At 40.2% G+C, this 27,373-nt stretch overlaps 1 protein-coding gene across 1 annotated transcript in view; it reads right to left on the bottom strand.

Annotated features, from left to right (window-relative positions):
* SORCS3 (sortilin related VPS10 domain containing receptor 3) overlaps positions 1–27,373 on the bottom strand; it is a 632,023-nt gene that overhangs the window by 28,528 nt on the left and 576,122 nt on the right. The window contains exons 16-20 of the mRNA XM_053585949.1: positions 26,539–26,672; positions 17,355–17,468; positions 14,333–14,504; positions 11,187–11,373; positions 4,972–5,105 (exon numbers count right to left, since the gene is read on the bottom strand). Of these exons, the coding sequence (XP_053441924.1) occupies positions 4,972–5,105; positions 11,187–11,373; positions 14,333–14,504; positions 17,355–17,468; positions 26,539–26,672 (741 nt within the window). The remainder of the gene's footprint in view (positions 1–4,971; positions 5,106–11,186; positions 11,374–14,332; positions 14,505–17,354; positions 17,469–26,538; positions 26,673–27,373) is intronic.

Raw genomic sequence — 27,373 nt, 5'->3', positions numbered from 1 at the left:
AATATTAGTAAACTGAATCCAAATAGCCAAGTATAAAAAAAATTATACATCATGAACCATATCAAAATTTATCCCAGTATGCCAGGCTGATCCAATATTTAAAAATCAATTAATATTATTCATCACATCAGCACTCAAAAGAAGAAAAAACATGATCATATAGACAAAGGAAGAAAAAGTCTTCAACAAAATTCAATACCTATTTATAATAAAAACTCTAAGTCAACTAAAAATAGAGGGAATTTCCTCATATTGGTTAAAAAATAAAACTACAAAACTACAAAAGGCCTATAGCTAATATCATACTTAATCATATGAAATTAGAAGCTTTCCCACTAGATCAGGATAGGATGGATGTACAAGGAAAGGATGTCCACTCTCACCACTCTTTTTCAGTGCTATACTGAAAGTCCTAGTTAAGGCAATGAGACAAAAAAATAAATAAAAATTATACTTATTGGAAAAGAAGAAATAAAACTGTATTTGTTCACAAATGATATAACTGTCTATGTAGAAAATACAAAATGAACAACAACAACAAAATCTCTGGAACTAATACATGACTATAGCAATGTTGCAGGTGCAAGGTTAATACACAAAAGTTGATAACTTTTCTATACACTAGTAATGAACAAGTGGAATTTGAATCAAAAACACAATAATATTTTTATTAGCACTGCCAAAAACGAAGTACTTAGGTATAACTCTAACAAAATATGTACATAATCTATATAAGAAATACTACAAAACTGTTGAAAGAAATCAGATAATGACTAAGTAAATGGAGAGAGATTCCATGTCCATGAATAGGAAAACTAAATATTGCACAGAGGTCAGTTCTTACCTATTTGATCTATAGAATCAATGCAATCCCAATCAAGATCTTAGCAAGTTATTTTGGAGATGTTGACAGCTTGATTCTAAAATTTATATAGAGAGGCAAAATACTCAGAATGGTCAACACGATATTGAGGAACAAAGTTGAAAGACTGACCCTACCCAACTTTAAGACCTATTATAAATGCATAGGGATCTTGTTTAAAATACTCCAATACTACATGGTATTGGTGAGAGAACAGGCAAGTAGATAATGGAGAGCCCAGAAATAGGCTAACATACACAAATGTAGTCAACTGAATTTTGACAAAGGAAAAAAAGCAGTATAATAAAGCAAAGATAGTATTTATTTTCAACAAATGCTGTTGGAACAACCAGACATCCACATAAAAAAAAAAATGGATCTAGGCACAGACCTTATATTTTTTAAAAATGTGATCTCAAAATGGATCATAACCTATATATAAAACCCAACACTATAAAACTCCTAAAAAATAACATGGTAGAAATCCTTGATGACATGGGGTATGGCGATGACATTTCAGATACAACACCAAAGGTACGATCCATGAAAAAAACTTAGCCAGGCTTGGTGGCATGTGCTTGTAGTCCCAGCTACCTGGGAAGCTGAAGCAGGAGGATGGCTTGAGTCCAGGAGTTTGGGGTTGCAGTGAGATATGGTGATGCCACTGCACTCTAGCCAGGCAACAGAGCAAGACTCTGTCAAACGAAAGAGAAGAAACAAAGAAAAAGAGATAGAGAGAAGGAAGGAAGGAAAGAAGGATGGGAGAGAGGAGAGGGAAAGAAGGAAAAAAAGAAAGAGGGACAAGGAAGGAAGGAAATGAGTGAATGAATCTGTAAGCTGGACTTCATTAATATTAAGTCTTCTGCTCTAAAAAAGACACTGTTAATCCATTCGTGGATCGATGGGCACTTGGGCTTTTTCCATGACTTAGCTATTATGAATTGGGCTGCAATAAACATTCTGGTACAAATATCTTTGTTATGTTGTGATTTTTGGTCTTCTGGGTATATGCCCAGCAGAGGAATTACAGGATTGAATGGCAGATCTATTTTTAGATCTCTGAGTGTTCTCCATGTATCTTTCCAAAAGGAATGTATTAATTTGCATTCCCACCAGCAAGTGCAGAAGTGTTCCCTTTTCTCCGCAACCACGCCAACATCTCTGGTCTGAGATTTTGTGATATAGGCTAGTCTCATTGGAGTTAGATGATATCTCAAGGTAGTTTTGATTTGCATTTCTCTGATGATTAAAGATGATGAGCATTTGGTATATGTATACCATGGAATACTATGCAGCCTTAAAGAAAGATGGAGACTTTACCTCTTTCATGTTTACATGGATGGAGCTGGAACATATTCTTCTTAGTAAAGTATCTCAAGAATGGAAGAAAAAGTACCCAATGTACTCAGCCCTACTATGAAACTAATTTGGGGCTCTCACATGAAAGCTATAACCCAGTTACAACTTAACAATAGGGGGAAGTGGGAAAGGGGGGGGTGGGTAGAGGGAGGGGGATTGGTGGGATCACACCTGTGGTGCATCTTACAGGGGTATTTGCGAAACTTGGTAGATGTAGAATGTAAAGGTTTGGCACAGTAACTGAGATAACGCCGGAAAGGCTATGTTAACCACTGTGATAAAAATGTGTCAAATGGTCTATGAAGCGAGTGTATGATGCCCCATGATCATATCAATGTATACAGTTATGATTTAATAAAAAAAAAAGACACTGTTAAAAATGAAAAGACAAGCATAAGCCACAGACTTTAAGAAAATATTTGTAGAAGGCATATCTGATAAAGGATTATTATATATATAATTATATATTACTACAAACTCAACAATAAGTAGAGGTGCAACCTAATTTAAAAACAGGCAAACAACCTTAATAGATAACACATCAAACATGATAAACAGTTGGCAAATAAATACATGAAAACATATGCCATATGTCATCAGGGAAAAGCAAATTTAAACAACAATGAGACACCACTACACACCTATTAAAGTGACCAAAATCCAGAACATAACACTATCAAATGCTGGCAAGGATGTGCAACAAGAAGAACTCTCATTCATTGCTTGTGCAAATGGAAGATGGTTTAACCAGTTTGGAAGAGAGCTTGGTGGTTTCTTTCAAAACCAAACATACTATTCCATGGTGTACATATACAACAATTTATTAATCCATTCGTGGATCGATGGGCACTTGGGCTTCTTCCATGACTTAGCAATTATGAATTGGGCTGCAATAAACATTCTGGTACAAATATCTTTGTTATGATGTGATTTTTGGTCTTCTGGGTCTTAAAGAAAGATGGATACTTTACCTCTTTCATGTTTACATGGATGGAGCTGGAACATATTCTTCTTAGTAAAGTATCTCAAGAATGGAAGAAAAAGTACCCAATGTACTTAGCCCTACTATGAAACTAATTTAGGGTTTTCACATGAAAGCTATAACCCAGTTACAACCTAAGAATAGGGGGAAGGGGGAAAAGGAGGGGGGAGGTGGGTAGAGGGAAAGGGATTGGTGGGATTACACCAGTGGTGCATCTTACAAGGGTATATGTGAAACTTGGTAAACAGTCTGTGAAGCTAGTGAATGATGCCCCATGATTATATCAATGTACACAGCTATGATTTAATAAAAAAAAAAGAAAAAAATAGATGATTTTAAATAAATAAATGCAGATCATTTTGGTCAGCATAAAAAAAAAAACATACTGTTACCATAAGATGCAGCAATTATGCCTTTGGATTTTATCCATAGTAATTGGAAACTTACCCCTGCATAAAAACCTACACATGGACATTAACAGCAAATGTATTGATTTTTGCCAAAATTTCAATGGGTAAATGGATAAACTATTATACCCAGACAATAGGACATTATTCATGACTGAAGAGATGATATTCACCATTATCAAGCCATGAAAAGGCATGAAGGACACTTTATGCATATTACTAATGAAAAGAGCCATTCTGAAAATGCTATGCACTGTATGATGCCAACTTAATGATATTCTGGAAAAGACAAAACTATGAAGACAGTGAAAATATCAGTAGCTGCCAGTAGCTGGGGAGGGAGAGGAATGAATAGGTGGAGCACAGAGGGTTTGTAGGGCAATGAGACTATTCTCTTGGATACCATAATGGCAGGTCCACATCACCATACATTTTCCCAGAACTTATAGAATGTACAATACCAAGAATGAACCCTAACGTAAACTACAAACTCTGAGTGATAATGATGTGTCCAGGTAGGTTCATCTCTTACAACAAATATACTACTCTAAGCAGATGTAGATACTGGGGGAAACTGTGTACATGTGGAGGCCAGGGATGTATCAATTGTGATGTGAACCCACAACTGCTCTAAAAAATGGCTTCAGGAAAAAACAATGGTAATGGAGAAGAACATTAAGAACATTAAACAGAGGGACTCTCAGCTTATTGATTTTACAATTGTGGGGTTACTCTTCATACAGGCAGTGCCATCATCAGTCGCTGGGAGTAGGAAGAGTGCCAAGAGCACAGAGTGTGCCCCTTTACTTCCTTTCTTTAAGGTGTGGCAACCTGTACCTTGCTCAAGAAGAATGCTAACGTTTGTAGAACATCCAGTAGGTATTTACTGATAAGCATTCTTTACACGTGTTGGCTCATTTAACTTTTACGATGTCTGTTAAATGTAAGCATAGATATCTAAATGTTTAGTAAACTAGTATAGTAATCTAGTTCAGATTTAACATATGGGGATCACTTAATCTCACAGATGATAAGTATTTCCTTGATATTATATAACCAGTAAATGGAAAAGGCCAAGGTTAAAACAAAATGGAGCAAATTAAATGATAGAAATATTGATTAGAGAAACAAGAACATGCAGGTTTGTATAGTTTCTCAAAATACTCTTTCTTCCTTGGGATTATTTGAACTTTCTCTATTAAAGTAATGACCTTGATGTGGGGAGGTGTGTTTTATTCAACTCGGTGGGTTCATAACTTTATTAAGCATCTCCTATTGCCTATATCCCCAGTGCCACAATAGCCACAGAGAGTCTGGAGCACAGGATCATTCAGTATAGATCTAATTTGAAAGGGCCAAACCTTGGTGCTATTGCCAAACCACCAGAAATAGGTAAGGGTTCCCAGCTGGCTGGGCCACACAACCGCACTGATGTTGACCTCCTTATTTCTTATGGCGACAAATGGAACTCGGAGATGAACGTGCTCCACGGGACCTAAGGGAATAGGAAAACCAATGTCAGCATTTATATTCCTGAATAAATAGTCAAACTTTATCACATCCTTATATTTCTTTATCTGAATCCTTATTACTATCCCCTGTAATAAATGGAGGATCACAGCCTGATAGATAGTAGGAGACACGTGTGTGCTTGAAATTAAGCACTGAGCACTAGGTGTAAATGAAGCACGGGAACTCAAATCAGGTTTCAGACTTTTTGAGTGACATCAGTGAACTTAATTGACATCTGAGAAGCCTAACCAGTAACGCTTACAAATCTCCAACCCAAGGACAAAGCTAGTTTGCTAGACATTTAGCCAGTAAATGGGAAGACAAACAGCAGTCTGTTTTGTTTTTGATGATTAGCTTGCATTGTGATTTGGGGTCAGCACATTGTGTGGAGGGCTCTTCCATTATCTTCAGCTGTTAATTGGTTTCCATCCCCTTCAACAATTGTCCATTGTGCCTCCTCACAGCAGTACACGTAGGTATCAGTCGGAAGCTGGCAAGGCTGTTTCACAAAGAGGGAAAAGCATGTCTCCCTGAATGGAAGGAGAAACAAATGCCAGGCTCCCAAATAATAGCAGAGGTGCTTGCAAAAAGCTGACCAAACCTCTCTTTTTTAATCTCAGAAAACTGGTGTAAGCAGCATCATGTTCTAAACTAGCAAGTAGAAGAATGTCCATGAACACGCCCTAGGCACAATAAGTGAGGGTTCTGATGTAATGCATTTCCAAAGTAAAACAAGATAAGGAAAATTCTGATGAAAAAGTGTTAAAGCATCATTCAGTGTCACACTAGGGTGGGGAGAATTTTCTTTTATGGGATCCTCTCCCCCACCCCACCCCTTCCCTTTTACTCCCTTCTTGCCTTCCCTTCCTTTTTCTCTTCCTTCCTTCACCTTTTTAATCCTTCTTACATAACCAAATGCAGCTAAAATGTTGTAATTAATCTCTCCACGCTATGTTAGAGCACATTTGTCTGCTTTCCTCCATTATGGACAGATGAGTACAAATAACTAAAGAGACCTCTACGTGAAGATGTTAAGCCACAGTGTGGCAAGGACATCTCTTTACCCGGAAGCCTTGAATGCTGCTCATAGGTGGGACATTTTTCAGGTCATCTGGCCTTCATTATTTGCATCCCTGGTAATTTTGGGCATAGCTCAGTTTAAAGGGAAGAAAACAGATGGATGGTTCTCATTTTAAATCTGGCACAAACTTATCTATATGATCTTTTTCTCTATAGGATCTCGAAAAAGTTGCCCCTAGGATCTCCATACATAAGGAAAATGGGAAATTGTAGCTAAAAAAACATGAATATGAACGTTCATATGAATATTTTACAAAGAGATTGCCAACACACAGAGAATATTTTGTGATTTCCCATTTTCATGATGTATGGTGACTTTGGGGCTGACTTTTAGGGGACCTCATAGAGGAAAAGATCATATCGGTAAATTTGTGCCGGAGTTGAAATGAGAAACATCATGTGTTGTCTTCCCTTTAAACTGTAAACTGAGCTATCTCAGTTTTACAGGGTCTTGTTTGTACACAGACTATTAATTACCCTGTCTTAAAAATATGGGAGAACACTTGCCCTGCCTTCCTTATATGGTGTTTATTGTTTTCACAAGCATGGTATAACTAATTATTGGTTGGCATTATTTCTGCCCACCCCCTTCCCATTGCTATTTCTATCACTGGGTAAAAGCCTCTCTGAGGACAGTAAGCATTCTCCTGGTATCACTAAACATATTCTATGTCATAGATAATTTTACATTGAAGAAAACTGTTTAGACAGGGACTGCTATTTGGGTGAGGAGACTGGCTAGGCCATATTACATTTTCTTGAACAATTGTAAGTGCCCAAGAATCTATGTGTCTATGGCCTAAAATGTTCTCTGCCTAAAGCTGTCTGCCCTATCCCCATATATAACACACCTCAATATTTCTTCCAGAAAATAATTTCAACCTTGTTACTTCAGATATGCTTTTGGCTGAAGGTTTAATTATTTTTAAGAAGAAAATTTATATTATGATTTTTGTATGATTTATTTTTGATAAATATAAAAAATACATAAGGTGTGAGGAAAAAAGCTTTTTCATTTCTTCATTGACTCATTTTTAGGAGTTAGCCTAATTTTTGTCCCTTTATTGTTTGTGTTTCACTGATTGGAGGGGGGGAGAAGGAGGCCATGGGATGGAGACCTTAGAGTCCCTGTCCCACAGGGGAGATGAGAAGGCTGGTTCTTACATCAACACCCGAGACTTTCTCCATGTCCATATGCAGACCTCTCATTCTTTTCCTGCTAGGAAAGGGGTCTCTTCGACCTCAGAAAGATTGCTTCTATTCTTACGCTATCCCCTACAAAGCACAAGGCCCATTGCCCTGGCCACCTCATGGGAACCGCGGCCTCTTCCATCATTAAGCAGCCAAGGCTTGTGGGCCTGGAAATTCTTCTCAGCTTTCTGTCACTCAGAGGCCTTGGCTCAGCCAGAGCTGACACTGGTGGGTACTCTGATGCTGAAGAAGCCAGAAGGAGACGACTTCTTTCTCCTTAAATTCATCCCAAACCTAAGAGGATGGAACGGCATCATACATGATGATATTTGATACAGCTTCAGGCCAGATACATTGAGTTAAAAATAATCTTAATAAACACCGCTGTGCAGTGGCTTTGGGCGGCAAAGTTCTTGAGCCAGAAGCCCAGGGCTTCAATATGGGACAAACCAGGGATCAGTGAGAAGAGGGAATCTAACGGGATTCAGGAAGGAACACAGCAAACTCCTAAAATCCTCACTGTCACACGGTGCCTCGTTTTATAAAAATCTAATAATCTGTGCGAGATTGGTTATTATGGGCAGCTAACAACTACTTTTGTTAGCTAATGGCCCAAGGTAAGGCCAAGAGCAGTTTCCACTATAATAACTGTCTGGTAAATGCAGCCATGATTGATTTGGAGGGAATTATGAGCATGATAAAAGTTTCAAGGAACATTTCCTCTTTCATGCACACAACCTACAGTATGAACCTGGTATTTTTATGACACTAAGATACATTGGTCTTTTCACACTGAAGGCAAGAATGAGAAACTTTCAAAATGAACTTTACATTCCTCTATTCCAAGGATCTGACCCACTTGGAAGAATGAGAAACACGGGTGGGTCAGATCCTTGGAATAGAGGAATGTTAAGTTCATTTTCTTTCTTTGTCTTCATTTTTAAATGCAACAAAAATGTCAGGCAGAAAGTTAATAAGGAAGTACACAGTAATTACTATAATAACAGATAACACTCATCATGCGCCAAGCTGGGTGCTAAGCAGCATTCTGCATGCTGTGCAGAAAAATAATGTTGACCTGGAATTGCCATCCTTAGGAAGGTCTGCATGCAAATTTGGCCCTTGGCTGGTATCTGTGAACTTGGCCTAGAGAGTGTTCTGAGTCAATGGTTAACTGGTAAGTGTGGTTCACTCTGCTTAAACTATTTTTACAAATAATATGTTTTATTCTGAACACTTACGTTCCACTGCAAAACAGGGGTTTTGGCATATGCCAGGCAGAGGGTGCCTATATGACCAGCCCCCCCCCATAAAAATTATGGGTATTGAGTCTCTAAATGAGTGTCTCTGGTACACAGCCCTTTACGTATATTAGAACTCATCCCTGGAGGAGTTACAATGCCCTGTGTGAATCGATGGGGAGAGGACTCTTAGAAACCTGTGCCCAGGTTTCCTCTGCAGTTTGTCCGCTGAGATTTTCCCTTTACTGATTTTGCTTTGTCTCCTTTCACTGTCTCCTTTCAAGCACTGGATGGGTGAAACGGTGCTGAGTCCTGTGAGTCTGCCTAAGGGAGTCACCAAACTGGTGTTGGTCTTGGGGACCCCCAATACACACATACACACACACACACAAAATCCAACTTGACCCTCATAGCCTCCCCCTTAAAGTATTAAAGATGAGGCATCAGAGGTTATAATGACTAAATAAGTTGACCAATACATGTATCAGACATTTTACAAAGAAACACGATTGGAATTCATAGCAGATCTCCCTACAATAGCAATTCATGTAGCCAAAACACTTGTACCCTGGTAATATTCTGAAATTTCGGGGGGAAAAGAAAAATAAATGAAATAAGTTAAAAATAAAACAAAATAAAATGCCACCAACAATAACAACAACAAAACAGGCAGGTTTCCTCTGCCCTGAAGCTGGGGCTTGCGAGCACCTTGCATAGCACCCCTGGCTTTCTGACCTGGCACTCCTGACACAAAATGAGTAGAGTTGGTGTGGTGTGGCTATTACCACTTTGCCTATTTATGCTCCATTTTCAGTGACACTGCCCCTTCCTGACTGGAAGGTAAACTCTGAAAAGGCAGGACCATATCTGCTCCTCAGTACCTATTTTTTTTTTCTTTTTTTATTGTTGGGGATTCATTGAGGGTACAATAAGCCAGGTTACACTGTCCTCAGTACCTATTAAGACCTCAACAAATACTTGTTGGATAAATTAGTGAATGACTGGGTGTTTTATGTGTTTCTCCTCTTTCTTTCTTTCTTTTTTTTTTTTTTTTATTTTTGAGACAGAGTATCACTCTGTCACCCTGGGTAGAGTGCAGTGGCATCATAGCTCACAGCAACCTCAGACTCTTGGGGTCAAACGGTCCTCTTACCTCAGCCTCCTGAGTAACTGGGACTACAGGTGCCGCTCACAACATCAACCTAGTGTTTCTATTTTTAGTAGAGATGGGGTCTTGCTCTTGCTCAGGCTGATCTCAAACTACTGAGCTCATGCAATCCACCCTCCTCAGCCTCCCAGAGTGCTAGGATTACAGGTTTGAGCCACCAGGTCCAGCTTTGTTTCTCTTTGTTATTGCAACAAAAACATTGGGAGGAAAAGCAGCAGTCAAAATTAAGTCAGTTTAAAACAGGATTTCAGAATACCCAAGGCAGAAATAATTTCTCTCATGGTCATGTAGACTGGCGTTTTTAGGGTCATACTCAATCTGCAACCCAGGTGTCCTCCCCCACATGTCCCTTATCACTGTAAGTCCTTACACATGTACAGTGACAGGAGACCTAGGAGACTGGTTATTTTACTGTTTGCTGGGAAGCTCTTAGGTACATCATTTATAGAAGAGTTTATGTTATCTTTGAGTCATTAATAAAAAAAAAAAAGTGCTCTTTGTATGGACTGAGACTTACAATTTTCAGAACTTACAATTTTCATGATATGTAGCATAGTGCCTAAAAACCAATGTAGGGTATATAAGTAAGAACCATAGATATCCTTAGACCCATGAATATCACTGACGAAGGTGTGGAAAACCAATACCAGCTCCACAGCAACACTACCCTGACCCAACATCCTAAGACCACAATGTGTAAGGTTCAGTTCCATGAATCTAGTCCCAGGTAGATAATACACAAAGTGCATCTGGCACGAACTATTTCGAAATTTGAACTGTTGTTTCGGTTTGTACCAAGTAACAGCAAATAGCAATGAAATAGACTCTAAGACGACAAAAATAATTTGGAAAATTCTTAGAATTGTTAAAATAGAATGAACCTATAGTAATCGTCAATGTAAGAATTAATTTGTGTGTTTGTTCTATGTTAGAACAATTCTAAATGCATTTTTAATCCTTCTGTGTCATCCAATGGAGATAGAAGTTGACTTTGATTTATGCTGTCTTACCTTGTAACAGATTGAAATGATCCTGAGTCCATCAACCAGATAGGTTTCTACTTCTTAGATTTTCAGGATTATCCAAAGGAAAGAGAAGAATCTTTTATCTCAAAGTGTGTGCACATGTACATTTACACCAGAGCAAGGTGGTGCAGTAAAGGAGGGCTGGTTGGTAACATGTCACCCAAACTTTCCAAATAATCAATATATTTCAATACCATAAAAGTCTGAAACACAGGTTTGAGTACACATCTCAATCTTTTGACTTGGGTTATTGTAGTAGTCACATAGAACCTATCCTCAGCTCTGAATTACAGGAACTCCAGACTCAAGGAGTTGTCAACTGGGAGGAAAGGAAGAAGGGTCTGGTTCATGCTACTTACAGACCACATGCAGGAAGAGGACAGCTGTGTCTGAGCCAAGGCTGTTCTCTGCATAGGCTGTCACCTGGAAGATCCCCGCATTCTTATACACGTGCTTGATGCCATCCTCGATGGGACTGAAGGTCGCATAGGACACGGCAACCCCATCCCCAAAGTCAAGCTGGATGTTTGTCCTTTGGAGATCACCCTGCAAGAGGGAATAGTATTTGGGGCAATTTGCCTGGTCCTATCTGAGGCTTCCTTCTGTGGCTCAGCATCAATCCTTACCCTGAGGACCTATGGTCTTTCCTAAGGGGGCTGAAACACGTTCAACTCAATTATCAGATGCCAATCTGATATCTACTGGGCATTACAAACCTATTTATTGTTCCTGTATGCCCAAGATCAGGGAAACCTGCTTTGGTGGTTTGACATTGGCAATAGTGGGTAAGATAGAGCCTCTAGGAAGCTCTCAAATGAGGGGACCAAGGGCTTCCCTGACTCACTCATCTTTGTCATAATAATAACAGCAAAAATAGGAACAGTTAATACATAGAGATTTTTCTTATCAGTACCATGAAATTAATCTCTTCCCAACTCCATATTATAGAAAATAATCATTGTTCCCATGTGTAAAATAGGAACAAAAATAAATTAAGTAGTTAGAACCATGTCTCAGGATGAGTAGTGGAAGATCCATGTTTTGGACCCAAGTTTCAAGGCTAATGCTTCTACAACCATGCTATAGTTGTAACTGTTCCTATTTTTGAGTAATGTGATCTACACAGCTTCAAAATAATATGAAGTAGGTTGATTATTCCCATTCTACAGATGAATGCTGTGTATTATCCAAAATTATATCTTTGTTCTCTTGTCCTTGGACTTCCCTAAACCTAAGTTCCATCTTCCCTGAAGCCCCTTCTGACCATCTCAGCTAGTCAGTATTTCTGCCTCTTGGAAGGGCAAGAGTTCTCTGGGTGCTGCCTGATGACATGGTGCCAATGGTTCAGGTAAGCACATGTTACCACCCCAGGCCAACACATTTAGCTTCTTTCTTTCCTTTTCTTTCTTTCTCCTTTATCTCTTTCTCTCTGTCTCTCTCTCTCCTTTCCTCCCTTCCTTTTTTTTTTTTTTTTTTTGCAGTTTTTTGGCCAGTGCCAGGTTTGAAACCACTGACTCTGGTATATGGGGCTGGTGCCTTACTCCTTTGAGCCACAGGTGCTGCCCCACATTTAGTTTCTTAAAGGCCAATGATGCTGAATCTCATCTTTCCTGCCTCATACTTTATGCTAAGCAACTTTTGATAATACAATAAATACATACTTTGGATACATACAATTAATCTGACCCCAAACTAAAGATCCTGGGTTAAGAAGAATAAAATTACTCTATTCATAAACAATGATGGAAGGTGACTTCAAGAAAGAAACACATCATTTTGGAATCATGGGCCAATCCTTCTGCCCAGTGAGTGTGCATTGATCACAGTTTCACTTTCCATCTCTTCCCCCATGGCAGCCCAGATGTGAATGAAATATTGATAGGGGCTCTCTTGCTCCCACACAATGTCAACTATCATTGAGTTTATGAATATAAATTACAGTGGAAATGAACTGGAGGCAATTCAAATGGATAAGATCATGGCTCTTCACATCCATTCAAGAGAAGGTTTTTATAGCTCTGGTCCTGGAAACTCCCTCATGGAAATGTGATAATGACCTCCTCTGAATCTTTAAGTACTTTATTTAATTCAAGCACCTGGTGTGTGTGAAGGCTGAGAAATCTGTCAACTCAGGATAAGGAACCTTCTCCATCCTGTCCAGTGTGGTTCTGATTTTAAAGGTTTCTGAAGTGCTTATACTTGGGGAAAAAAAAAAAAAAAGACTCCCTTGGCTTTGCTTTCTTTGGAAGATCTCAAGAGCACAGAGTAATTTGCATATAAATTTAGCAGGCTTTGTCAGTCAGGCAAACCCTTCTGCTCTACCACCTCAGCTAGGAGCACCTGAAACAACCCCGGTTGTTTTTTTATTTATTTTTTATTTTTATTTATTCATCTTTTATTATTAAGTCATAGCTGTGTACATTAATGCGATCATGGGGCACCATACACTGGTTTTATAGACCATTTAACACATTTTCATCACACTGGTTAATATAGCGTTCCTGGCATTTTCTTAGTTATTGTGTTAAGACATTTATATTCTACATTTACTAAGTTTCACATGTACCCTTGTAAGATGCACCGCAGGTGTAATACCACCAATCACCTTCCCTCCGCCTAACAATAGGGGGAAGGGGGAGAGGGAGGGGAGGGAGGAGGGGAGGATGGGCAGAGGGAGGGTGATTTGTGGGATTACACCTGCCCTGCGGTGCATCTAACAACCCTGGTTGGAAAAAAATTCAACAGCTCATAACACTAGGGTGGCGCCTGTGGCTCAAGGAGTAGGGCGCCAGTCCCATATGCCGGAGGTGGCGGGTTCAAACCCAGCCCCAGCCAAAAATAGAAAAAAAAAAAAAAAAAAAAAAACAGCTCATACAGGAACCAGAGCAGGCAGAGCTTTCTCTATTCTGGAATGAATGCATGCATTCTGATTTTACTGCCCAGGTTGCAGAAGATACTAAAAAGTGAACCAATGAAAACTCTCGCTCATAGAAAAGCAGCTGCTAATGGCATTGTTTATAAAGATAAGTTTAAAGGATTTCAGTAATCTCCCCCAACCTCAGACTCATACTTTCAAGACTCCCTAAAAGCTTTGTGGGCTTTCCTGATCAGTGAGATTAAGGGTTAGAAGAAAGCAAAAGAAGCTCTTGAAAGCAACAGGTAAAATTTGAATATCCTTCTTCTGGCAAAGTTTGCAGTTTATGGTCTTATGGGAATAAACATGCCCTCAACAAAGCCAAGGGGATAATGGAAGAGTATATTCAGATCTGCATGTCCAGAAGCATGAGGACCCCTCATGCAGACCTGGGTTTTATTGTGAGATGAGGGGAAGAAATTCCCTAAATATTGCAAGTCCATTTCACCCCATCTTGTCTTTTCCCCAAGAGCTTCAGCTTCTTCCCATTGACTCTGGGCTTATGGGAATGTAAAATCATTTCTCCCATTCTGGGAAGAGGGAATGGCCTGCCTATGAACTCTGACCTCAGAGACCCTGGTGGGCACCTACCTCCTCCATGAGAATGATGAAGGTCGCATTGTGCCCCTGCTCTGCCACTAGGCGCCCATCGGTCGTCACCACATGGAGGCCCCGAGGGGCTTTACCGGGGCACATCTGGGCCTTGGCAGTGTACTTCTCTCTCAGCCCGTCAGTGCAGTTGTTGGACACAATCCGACGGTACCTAAGGAGAATTGACAATTGACAGTGGTTTGGTTTGTGTTGGGTGGAGGGGGAGAGAAGTGTGTGTGTGTTAGAAAGAAAATACAACAGCAAGAGCAAGAACAGATAATTCACACAGCTGCCTCTAGAAGCTGAGTTGCAAAGAAGATAGCCATTTGTGAAGCTAAACACATGCAGAGGAGCCACTATCCCTCCATCTCAGGAAGAGTCACTCCTTAAACATTATTATCGATCCTACCTGGTGAGCCACAGATCAGATCAGTGTCTAAACCAGCCAAAAAAAAAAAAATCTATATCTGAATCACATACAACAAAAGAAGAGGCAGACACACTGGACTAGGAGAATGGAGGAAGCAGGTGTTTCCACCTGTGAGGGAGGGGCCTGTTTCTATTTTCCTGCAGCCATCTCCAAGCTTTCCTGTCCCAGAAGGCAGCTAGGACATCAGTATTCTTTGGACTCTGATTAATCAGGAGGTCTGCTTTTATTTTCCCTCCACTTCCAAGAGATCATTCCTTTCCCTAATGCCTAACACCTTGTACTCTGGAGCCGCAGGGCTATTCTACAGCATGTTTTCACTTTTTCTTTCTCCTTGCTAATATGTGGGTCATTAGGAAACTTCTGAGATACACAAAAATCATGAAACAAAATATACATGGAAGAAAACAAAGGAAACCCTCCTAGGAACCCTGATAAGCCAAGCAGATTGAAACTTGCATGGGTGAACCAGAAAGGACACTGCTGGGTGTGTTTCTTAGATATGAAATAGCAAACCATGACACTGTCTGTCTCAGAACTTTCATAGTGATGCCCAAATCTCATTTCCCACTCAACACAAATGCCAGATCAGAAGCACAAGTTTGAAACTCCTATTTTATCCCAGTATATAAAATTACCTCATGGGAGAAGTCAGCATGGAAAGACTGCCTGACAAAGCACTGTGACCCTCTGTAACAGGACATCATTGTGTAAAGCGAAGCCACGTCATCTCCCTTGCCCACCAGCCCAAGCAGGTAAAGTCAAGCAAAGAGCTTGCCTGTAACTGTCCCACATACGTGTAACAGACATCGTTTCCAGGCACATCACCATCTGTAAAGCTGTACTAAAATCAATGTTCTAGTAAATACCATAAAATAAATGTAGCATCATTACTATCACCATCACCACTATCACCTCTTATTGATGATTTGTAATATAAGTCAAGATTTAAGAAACCCGGAAGTACTGATAGACATCTGCAGTGTACCCTTTGGAAAAAAACAAGGGAATAGCATTCCCTTTCCATGTTCCTGATTTATTCTTTTGGGTTTCAGGGTTTTGGTATACCTAAGTTGCTTAAAATTGGATCCACCTACACATACCACATGATCATATGAGACATCCTAACGCAATTCTTTTCCAATTATATCCCGGTATGCTTTGGCTGGGACTCCAGTGCCTTAGCTGATCACTGTGCTCACTAAATTCCCCTTCTTCAAGCTTCCTAACAGTTTGTTCCCAGACAACACATCTCTTAAGTTCATGCTTCTGCATCTGTCATTTGAATGCCTTGAACCCCTACGCCAGACTCCTACAATAAAATCACACAAAAACATCTTAAGCCCCAACTGAGGCTCCAGAAATACCCCCCTAAAAACCAAATATTTGGCTAAAAATTCCATGTTTTCCAGAATAGCCCAGATCACTCAACTCATTTTTTATTATGTTTTCTCCCCAATTCTGTATCAGTTGGATTGATGGTATGTACCAGGATGTTACAACCAGGCAATATAAAAGTACCAAGGAGGTGAAAAACTTGCCTAGGATGACAGATCCATTGAGAGTGCTAAGACAGGCCTCCAGAAAAACTTAGTCCCTCACTACTCAAAGAGTGGTCCGGGGACCCGCAATATTGAAATCATGTGGGAGCTCATTAGAAATGAAGAATCTCAACCTCATCCCAGATTTCCCAAATCAGAAGCTGCATTCTAACAAGATCCTCAGATGATACATCTGCACATTAAAATTTAAGACATGCCATCTTAGACCACCCATCCACCTACCAAATCTGTTCTGGCTTGCAGAGGCAGCAAACAAAAGGGCAAGACAAGCAATCTCCAGAGAAACTTTATTAAAGCATCTGAGGGAGTAACTAATGTGTGAACAAAGAGAGAAACACACACACAATTTAAGAATTACCAAAAGCATTCCATGAGCTTTCTACTCGAGGAGTTCCTTAGCTGAAACTTTAAAATTTTCCCTTTACGTTTTCAGCATCAGTGTATGAGAGTTTCAGTTCTTGTGTCACTAGACAGCCCTGTATATCTGCATATCACTTATATTAGTTTACTTCACTCAAGGCCCCAGAAATAAGGCTGCCGTCTATTTCCAGAAGAGAAGGCCTACACAAAACAGTAGCGATGGTCTTCCACAGTAGGTAAATGACAAAGGTACTGAAATCTGAGCACTCAGGAATCTCTTCTGATGTTTCCAAAGAAGACATTCTCACCTGAAGAACTCCTTAGTTTTCCTCAAAAGCTATCTATCATAAACAAACTCCATGTAGGTCACTACGAAAGTTTTCAGACAGACTATGTTATGGTCCATTAGTTCACTTTCAAGAAACATAGCTGGAAGCATCCTTTCTGAGTCACCCATGCAAGTTTTAATTTGCTTTGTTTATCGCCATTGCTGGGAAGCCTCATTTGTTTCCATCCACACAGATTTAAGACTTCTTAATTTTTGTGCATCTCAAAACTTTCATAATGACCCAAATCTATACTCCGTCTTTTTCCATAGCAATGCATTCTTTTTGATTCTAACTTAGGAAAACAAGAAAACAAACAGTTGAGTTCTTTCAGGTGTTTTACTTACCCAGTGCTGTTAAGGTAGCTTTGACCGAGGCTGCAGTCCTTTGATGGGGATGCTGGATTGTACCAGAAAGCTGGGACGCACTGGCTTTCCCCATGTCTCTCATAGCCATAGTCACTGTCAGGAAAGTGAATATTTCATGATGGTGTATATGTACAAATGCTAAAGTATCAAAGATACACAGAAACATACACACGCCTGAGGCCATCCAAAACGGTACAAGCTCAGGGCAAATATTCATGCTTTGAAAATGGATTTTTAGATTTAGAAAAATAATTCCAAGTCATTTGGAGTCCAGTCTACAGAGAAAAAAAATAATGGATTAGAAAATGGAAGTGCTAGGTTTAAAAAGGTACTGATATAGCTAATGTGGCTGGCACCTTGGCTTTGGAATAAGTGTGGCGGAGACTGTAAGTTTAGAAGCACATTTTGGGTCACAGCAGAATCACTAAAATAAATAGGTGACAAACAAGAGGACAATTTTAAAGGTCAAGATACATTTCTGTATAATGATTCAATATCTGTTGCTCAAAAATTGACTTCATAGATTCTGTTTTTATTTTTCTTACAAACTCACCCTCTCTCAAATATAGATATAGATACGTGTATATATAGATATGTGTATATATAGAAATGTGTATATATGCACTTTCATGCGTACACATACAGCCACTCAAACCTTTCCTGACTACTTAAAATCCAGGCTGCTATTTTCCTAAAAATAAGATAAAACTACACTGTAATTCTTTTCCAAGGTTTTGTAAAATCGCAGCCGCAATAAAATGAAGAAAGAAAGTCAATCGGGATTTCCTTCCCCTTTCCTTCCCATTGCCAAAATGAGGAAGGAGCAAACCAGTGGAGGAGAGGAGGGGGCCCATCTGAAGTCCAAGGTGTTTCCCCCCTTCTTGGAGGTTCAGGAGGCTCTTAGGTGTATAAATATCAACGCAGAAGAAAAGCAGTGAAGCAGCTAATAGGGATTACTACTCTCATAACCAGCCAGAGGTCACTGAGGGTCACTTCACTTGACAGAAGAAGTCATACTTCTAAATGATACATACCAACATTTCCTAAAACCCATAGAGTATGGGCAGATTAATCTGGACTTCTGCTCACCAACCCTTTTTTTTTTTTTGGATCCCATACTCTTTGAGTCAAGATTTTAGGAAAATCTAATGAAAACAAAAGCAAATTTCCTCTGTGTATCTAGCGTAGGGGTGGGAGGGGAATAGGAATAAAACTTTAATTCCACGTTTTATTCCTATTACATGTGCCTTGCCCTGTGAAAGATGTATGGCATTCACTGTCCTCCAGGGGTTTTTAGTCTTTGGAGAAAAGAGATACCACATTCCCCAAGCCCAACAAAATAACAGAACAATACAATACAGACTGCCACAGAGCACTAAAGCACGACTAGGAAGTGAGATAGAGACATTATGTTCCCAGTCCGGCCCCTCTCAACTGCTCCTCCACCTTACTCCCCCAACCCTTAGTTATGCAGACCTGGCCAATCTTCTCGGCCTCTTTGTCTTTCTATATGTCATACCCTGGGCTTGAAACATTCCATCTCTGTCAACATCAGTAGTTTCCTACTTATTATCTAAGTCATATGAGGCCATCACTAATTCTCAAGACAAAAATCTTTGGGGCCATGACATGTTGTAAACTGTAAATAGAAGCTCAAAAAGAGCAGAGATATTGTTGTTGTTGCTGTCATTATTCAATATAACAGCCCAGAACAGGACCTAGGACATTGTAGATATTGAATAAACTTACCGACTGAATAAATATTTCAGTTCCATTAAAAAACAATTGCACTCATTACTCCATTGCACTGCCATCTCTGCAGGAAGACCGTGCCCTACAAAGGACGTCCCAGTACAAACCACAGGGAGTGTCCCCCAGGGTTTAACGGGCACCTGTGGAGCATGACTGGAGTTGTATATCGCTACCTAGAAAGGTGGAACTCAAGGTCTGTTTTCACGGGGTCACAAAAGTTTAAAGTGAAAGAAAGGAAGGAGAAAGAGACATTTCTACTGTAGATGATCTTTTTCTTAACCTTCTGAACAGCTATCGGGCAGGTGGCAATGTGAGAATTTGAATGGACTAAGTGTTGTGCTGGCTTGTGCCAGCCCATGAGAGCTGACTGTTAAAATTTCAGAAACTTTGCAAGCTAATTAAAGGTTATAAAATAAAGTCATTATTAAGAATTACATTATATAAAATTTTCATTACATAAATTATATAGAAGGTAATTCTCAAAACACATAAATCCTTAATTACTGATTTGATCACTACATATAATATATGCCATATTATATATAATGTATGGTATATTCTATTTAGTATATATAATAACAATGTATACTGTATATTAATAAAAATGTTATTTTTATTATTATTATTACATTATTAGTGCCTTTGAGGTTATGTATACCTATGTATCTGCATGATGGGAATTTTACATAATGCTGTGCTCCAATCTATTTCTTCCCAGTCCTACAACATGACATCATGTTGTGGGCTTGAAATCTGCCCTGGAGGAAATATGTACAGGAATCAGCAAATATTACAAATCAAAGCTTATCAAGTCGGTAGTTAAATATTTACCAGCACACCACAAAGTACCTTATTTCTAAGTATTCTTTATCTTCAAAACATTGGGCTGTGGTGTGACTGCACTAATTCTGGAAAATTCCCTTATTGCATTATTACTTTTAAGGTGAATCCTGTTGACTGTCCTGCTAACCCTAGGGAAATATTGGCAATCTGTAAAGGAATGGTACTCTCTTTTAAGCAGCTATAGAAATGAGAAAGATGTCTCAACGCTCTTTGCTAAATGTTACCATATTCAGCCGTTCTGTTCAGCTCAGCTACCTGTTAGTGATGCAGTAATTTAAAAAGGCACATCAGGCACGTAGCATTGCCACAAAGAGAAAAAGCACCTCATTAATATTTAATAACAGTTAACAGAAACTGGCTGCCCCCAAGCTGGGGACAATTTCATTAATTTCTGCTAAATGTTTATTAAAATCTGTCCCAACCTCCCTCCCAGCTCTGGAATCTGCATGATTTAGACAAACAAGCAGCACCAGTTTCCTGGGGAAAGGTGTTTTGTGGTTGAATTGTGAGGTTTGGACAGAATGCACCAGAAAGTTTGATTTGCCTCGGGGAAGTATGCTGCCTGCCACAGATTCTGCAAATACATAAGCAGTTTCCTTCAAGAAGTAAGTCACCTCTGCATCTTTCTTGACTACAAAACTTTTAGAACTTCTAAAAGTTTAGAGGAAAACTTATTTTTGGAAACCTGTATTTCTTCCAAATCCCATCCTGGGAAAAACTTCACTCTAAAGCAGTGGTTCTCAACCTGTGGGTCATAACCCACAGGAACTGTTTCAAAGGGCCACAGCATTAGGAAGGTTGAGAACCACTGCTCTAAAGGAAGAATAGCCAGGACAGTTCAGAAATCAAAAGGCCTCTGCATGTGGGAATGGGGGTAGATACTTTACTCCTTGGGTCCAATCCCCTCAGGTAGTAGACTGGAAGGAAAAACAAAAAGAGGTGAAATGACTTTCCAAAGATTGTACTCAGCTACATTGGCAGCTGGATGAAATAATGGAGACCCCTGGTCCCTGTCAGGCATTAGTACAATCCCTGAGGCACCCATCTAATCATCAGGAAGGGACCTCTGGGCCTCAGGAATGATATTCTGAGACTTGTGGAACCAGGCAAGAAGTCGTAGTCTCTTCTGCACCAGCTGGAGGAGCTGCCCCACTCTCAGACCATGCATAACCCTATCATGACCCTCGCTTCCTCCACCTTCCCCTCTGGCAGCTGAGATTCCAGGGCTAGTGAGCTACATGTGCCTCTGTCCCACTGCAGAAGGCAGTGAAGCCTGGTGGGCTGACACAAGGCAAAGAGAAACTTTGTAGGCACAGAGTGAGTAGTCAACAGACAGAAGCAAACACAACAATAAATACAATACATTAATAGTTGACCTTATCATCGCTTAGCTACGGGATAAACTTAAAAACAGTCATAAAGACAGACAGACAACTATGTTGGGGCTCAGAAAACAGTACCCCAGAAAAATGTCCTCAGAAGCAAACGTTTTTGACCTCCTTCTATACTTCTGCCTCTCAGTCCATTCTCACCCAAGCCTGGCCATAGAAACTTGAATCCCTCTTCCCCAAGGCCAGTCATAAAATCCAGAATTTACCTAAAAAACAGCCATAAAACCAAAAAATATTCTGTGTAATGATTGACCATAAAGAAATTATCTGATCTACCTTGCTTGACCTGTAGGTCATAAGACCCCATTCGAGGGAGGGCCTGTCCCATGCCCGGAAGGAAGCAATTTTTGTTCAGAGAGGCCGAGAGGAACCTGGATACACAGGCTTACTGGATTTCAGTCTATTAACACCGGTTCATACCCTTTAGGTCCAATCATATTCCTACATGGCCACCCATACTTTGTTAAACCTAAGAATAAAAATAGGACAATTTTTCCAGCATCTTTAGGTCTTTATTATGAAGGCTCTGATGTAGATACATTACGTAGATGTGAATGCCCTTTCTTTTGTTAATAAATCTGCCTCATTTCAGTGATTTTTCTGTGAATCTTTGGGGGACCAAGGAGCTTTAGGTCCTTGGTACAGAGTTAGTACAGAGTCTACACAGTCCCACTGCCACTTCCTGCTGGAAGCCTCCCATAATTCCTTCAGCCTTCAGTGATTTTGTTCTGACAACCTCTAGCACATGCAGTCAGAACCAGGGCTTTCTAATATAACTTTCTATAATCATGTTAATATTTTATATCTATGCTGCTTAATATGGTAGCCACAAGCCAGTGCAACTAAGGAAATGAAATTTTAATTTTATTTCATTTTAATGCAAATAACCACATGTAACTAAGCTACCAGAATGGACAGCATAGTTCTGCACTATAAAATTCAGCACTTAATTATACTGTTTATTATTTTCTGTTATGCTTTTTTTAGTGCAATAACTCTTTTTTTATATGTGTTTATGGTCTTATTTATATTTGGCTTGTCCACTATAGCAAACAACATGCTTGCTTGTACTCCATCTGCAGAGTTCTAGGGTTGAAGGGAGTTCAGACACAGCTGAATGATGAGTCCCGGCACCTCTACCTTCTACCTCTCCAATTGATAACTGGCTCTGTGTACCGGACACCACATAGGACATAGGAGGTAGCCACATACCAAGACTCAGGCTTTGGAGTCAGAAAATTTTTACCTTGGGAGAATTACTTAACCTCTCTGTGTCTCCATTATTTTTAACCTACAAAGTGCCTGTAATAATTACAGACTTTCTTTCCAGAAATTGGTTCACCTAAAAAAAAACTTGGTAAAATACAGCCACATAGCAGGTGCTCAGTAAAAGTTCTTGTGGAGTGAGCAGTTCAGTGAATGAATGAGAGAACTATGGGTCTTAAGCTCTGGTGCAACCTGCTCTCTCCTGGAACAAACAAATGTATTTGGGTCTCTTGGAGGGCTACCCCATCCCAGGATCCCTCATAGGATTTCACAGGTGATCCCTTCTACTTCCTTTTTCCGAGTACCTGCTAATGTGTGACAACCTTAACTGTCAATAAAGGTGTGTTCCTGGTCCCTTACCACCACCATAACAGAAATTGCTGGGAAGTGGTTTTCCAGAGCAAGCTTGAGGCTGGAGGATTTCTGAGGCTCTAAGTTGAAACATCAATATTTATGCAAAATCCACGCTTATTACTGACACCTGCTCTGGTGAAAGTTGTGAAAGTCAATGTTGCTCTACAAATAAATGCTTCTGTGAATTCATAAAGCCTTTTTTCTAGCAGAGGAAGGCCCTAGGTGGAAAATTCCTTCCCTTGTGAATGCAGGTTGCACTCCTCAATTCTTCTGTCAATGGTCAAAACTACATCATTTGAAGTTGTTTTAGAATTAATGAAATACGTGCTGTTAAATTTCATCAGGTTATTTAGAGAGGGCTTTTAGTTTTAGAGGAACTAAACTGGAAGCCCAATTTGTGTTGGAAACATTAAGTAAACCTAAAATAATAAAGACTCATTTGATTCCTTGAGAAATGGCATGGAGTAGAGGACAGCCCATGGGGTTTAGCTAGACCTATCTCTGAACCCAAGTTCTTTCTCTCCTAGTCACATAACCATGGTCAAATTATTATGTCTAAGAGATTCATTTCCTTCTCATTAAAATGGCAATACGTGGATCACTGCTAAAATTTTGAAACAGATGGTATTAGACAGACAGTCCGTAATTTCACTTCCAAGAAGCACAGTCAACAGCATCCTTTCTGATTGACCTGCCTGGGTTCTCAGTGTTGCTGGGAGGGCCTCATTTGTTCTGTCTGTATGGATTTTAGATTTCTTGGTTTTGGTGTATCTCAAAACTTTCACAATGACTCAGACAGTAAAGACCCTGACATGACAAGGGTCTTTGAATCCACATGGCAGCTCTACCAATGAAGTGTGGGAATCACAGAAGCCCTTACAAGGGCTCCTTTTCCCCATCAAGCTTTCCCAAAGAAGAGTTAAAAAATATAAGTAAGGCCACCAGAATTAAATAAATGGATAACACCAAAAGGTACTAATGCTTACTTAAATGCAAAAGCTCTGGTTTAACTTGCTATAAATACCATGGGGACCACTTAACCAAAGGGTACAAGTTGACGAGAGCAGCAGCAGCACCAACTACCAGATGTGGTATGTCTATGCTGTTCATCACTAGGATAAACACCCTGTTTATATTAATCAAGTACATTGATTCCTCTATTCATGATTCTTTCCTAAGAGCCAATGAGATACATATTACATATTTTTTGTTTTGCAGCCGAGGAAGTAAAGTCACAGAGACTAAGAAAATTTCCCAAGGTCAAAATCTGTGAATATAGGTGCTGGAATTTTTGTTCAGACTGGCAAATGTTAATGGAATTACTGAAGAAAAAATTCTAATGTTTCAGTTCTTATTTCTTTTCACTTGTGATGGCTTCCTCACCCCTCAGTGGGTGAGAGTCTGCTGTGGCCCAGAGAGACATGGGGCACTAAGCCACATGACATACAAAAGATAGTGAACCTCGGGGGAGTCAGTTCACAGAAGGACACAAGGAAGCTTGAAATTCACATTCTGAATACCGAGGCTGACATCAATATGGCATGAGCCATAATTCCAAGTGGCTTACTGTACTCAGTGCTATGACTATTTTGCTAGATTATGGCTAATAATTAAAAATTGTTTTTCCCAAGTGTGAAAATATCCTTCATTCTCAAAGGTTCAAACTTGCCACAGAGAAAAAAAAAATCCTACTACTCAAATTTAAATTATACTCAGTACATCCCATTTTAATGAAGCTCACTAAAGCCAAGCTTTCCCAAGCATGGGTACAGGGATATAAAGAGCAGGTAGGGGAGCAGTCACAGTTACCCCGCTGGCTTGCAGTTACATTCCCAGTGGAAAGTGGAAACAATTGATGGCCCTGGTACAAATCACACAAAACCAGTTGGACGAAATGGGGGAAAAAGGAGGGAGGTTGCTGTGTAGCCACAGCTGCTCTGTACTCACATGGACTCACTTATGCCCCAATGCATCTCTGTCATTGCCCTACCCATCCCAGGTGGACAGGCTAATGCTTGAGCCCCTAGTTTTGTCTTTTAACCTGAAATGGGCTACAGAGATAATCAAATTGAACTTTATCTTTTGCCTCTGATGCAGAGGAATAATTCATCTAGCTGGAATCAGAGTAATATGTACCCATCCACAGAATCAGGGAGGTTTTTGACCTGCCTAAAAGGAACAACATTCAGAAGCTTACTCTGACTACTTATCAAATGTGGGCTGGGCACTGGGGATGCAGCAAGGAGGAAAGTCTAATGCTTCCACATTCACAGCACTTATGTTCCACTGGGGAAAGATAGGTGGTAATAAAACAATCAAAAACACGTCATTTCATATGGTGATTAATACTAAGCAGACAATAAGACGGAGTAACATGTTAGATAGTGCCAGGATGAAGGTAAGATTAGGTGGTCTCAAAATGCATTTCTAAGAAGCTGATATTTTTGCTGAGACATGAATGATGCAAAGGTGTCGGCCATGCTGAGGTTTGGAAGAAATTCTTGCACTGGCTGTTCCCTCTACTAAGAATGAGCCTGGACCCATTAAGTCTCAGGAGATGGGCATGTGGCTGCAATATAATGAATGAGAGGCGAATAATAAGGATTTAGACACAAAGAAGTGCAGAAGCAAGCAAAGGAGAGAGAAGTGGAGTATATTTTAAGAGAGGACAAGACATTGGAATATTTTAAGCATACTAATAATAAGAACTTGTTTGAGTTTTTAACTACAATTTTGGTTGTTACGAGGTGAATAGATTTTAGGTTGACAAGGGTGGAAGCAGAGAGTTTGGTGCGTGGAGTGATTCACACAGCCTTGAGTTAGAATGTGTCTTGAGGGTAGAAACTGCAAGGACTCCTTGATGGCCTGGATTTGAGTCAGGGAAAAGGAGAAACCAAGCCCACCTGGGATTTTGGTTTTAGCAACTCCATGGAAAGCCGTATGTTTTACTGAGGATGGAAAAACTGGGCCAAAGACTGCTTTCAGTGGGGACAATTGAAGGAGGGTTCTGGTTTGGCCACATTAAGTCTGGTATCCATGTTAGCAAAGCAAGAGTTGATGAAGGCTGAGTAGATTGGTGGACACATGTGTCTCCAACCAAGAGGAGAGAGAGGCCAGAGCTGCAGGAAATATTTGCAGATTTGGGAGCTGTTGGTCATAGGTGAGATTTAAAGTTGTTTTTTATTATTATCATTAGAAGGGGAAAAAAAGGAATGATGAAAAGACTGTTCATATGGAAGAACACGATTTGAATGCCCTGTCTGAAGGTCATTGTCCAAGGCCATAGTACTCTAAGCTCTGTCCTTTCCAGCACTTTCCAATATAGCTGCTCACAGAAGACAAGGAGAAGCCCCCATGGAAATGCCGCCGTGACGGGGCAGTGATCTTTCCTGTGACAAAGCCCCTGCCTGTTCTCTGTCCAGGGGTGCAGACTGTCCATCTGGCCCAGTAATTGGGATGGTCAGTCCATAAGCCACTAAATATATCCCAGTTCACCTCCACCCTGCAAATAGGCAAACATCTGATTGGAACTGGTAAGGAAATGCCAAAGGACTCACCACTCGAAGTCCCAGTCGGCACAGACACAGGGTTCTGAGACCACGGATCCCAAGTAGTCTCGGCCCAGCGCACACTGTGCTCCTGGTTTACGTTTCTTAAATATTTTCCTCTCTCCCATGACGCAAGGCTCTCCCTTAGAGAGAAAATGACACAGGAAGAAAAACACACAGGAGATGGGATAAACCAGCTTTTCAACATGAAGCATGATCCTTTTCACTGTCACTGAGTTTCTCTAAGTAGCAGTCTCAATGCCCAGTAATGATCCAGATTCAGGAATTTTCAGGAATAAAGTGCTAATCTTTTACTACCACCCCAAAGGAACATTATGTGAGGCTGGCCCACTTCCACCCACCCCAGCCGGTGAGGTCTACATTGTCCTGCTTTTTCTCCACCTCCACAGAGAATGCAAACCCCCCAGGCATCCTAGCAGACCACTAGGCAATTGCCCAAATGGCTCCAGTAGCAATTCTAGTGGAAAGGAGCCCACTTCTGGGACAGTTTTCATATCATTTCAGAGGAAAATTGAAGTGGACTCAAAATGTTCCCTCTCTGTGATAAACAACCATGCCTAAGTCCTAATTCCTAGTCAAGGACAAAAAAGAGGAGAAATTGGATAATTGACGAGCACCCAGGGATCCTGAGGAGCGCAAAAGTCTGCCAAAGCTATACAGCAATAAACACCTGCCACTGCCAGACCCACTCACCCTCCCTCTCTTAGTGGCTCTGTCTCCCAGGTTCTGGGGCTCGTACTTCAGGCTGCCCTAAGTAGCGCTCTTACCCCCTACATTGGCAAGTAAGATGAGCAAATCATTAGAAGGCCCTCATAGATATCTG

The sequence above is a fragment of the Nycticebus coucang genome, chromosome 3 (assembly GCF_027406575.1).
Source record: "Nycticebus coucang isolate mNycCou1 chromosome 3, mNycCou1.pri, whole genome shotgun sequence".
In the NCBI taxonomy this organism is placed as follows: domain Eukaryota; kingdom Metazoa; phylum Chordata; class Mammalia; order Primates; family Lorisidae; genus Nycticebus; species Nycticebus coucang.
Note: the sequence above shows the minus strand (reverse complement) of the source record. Positions and strands in the feature narration are given on the sequence as shown.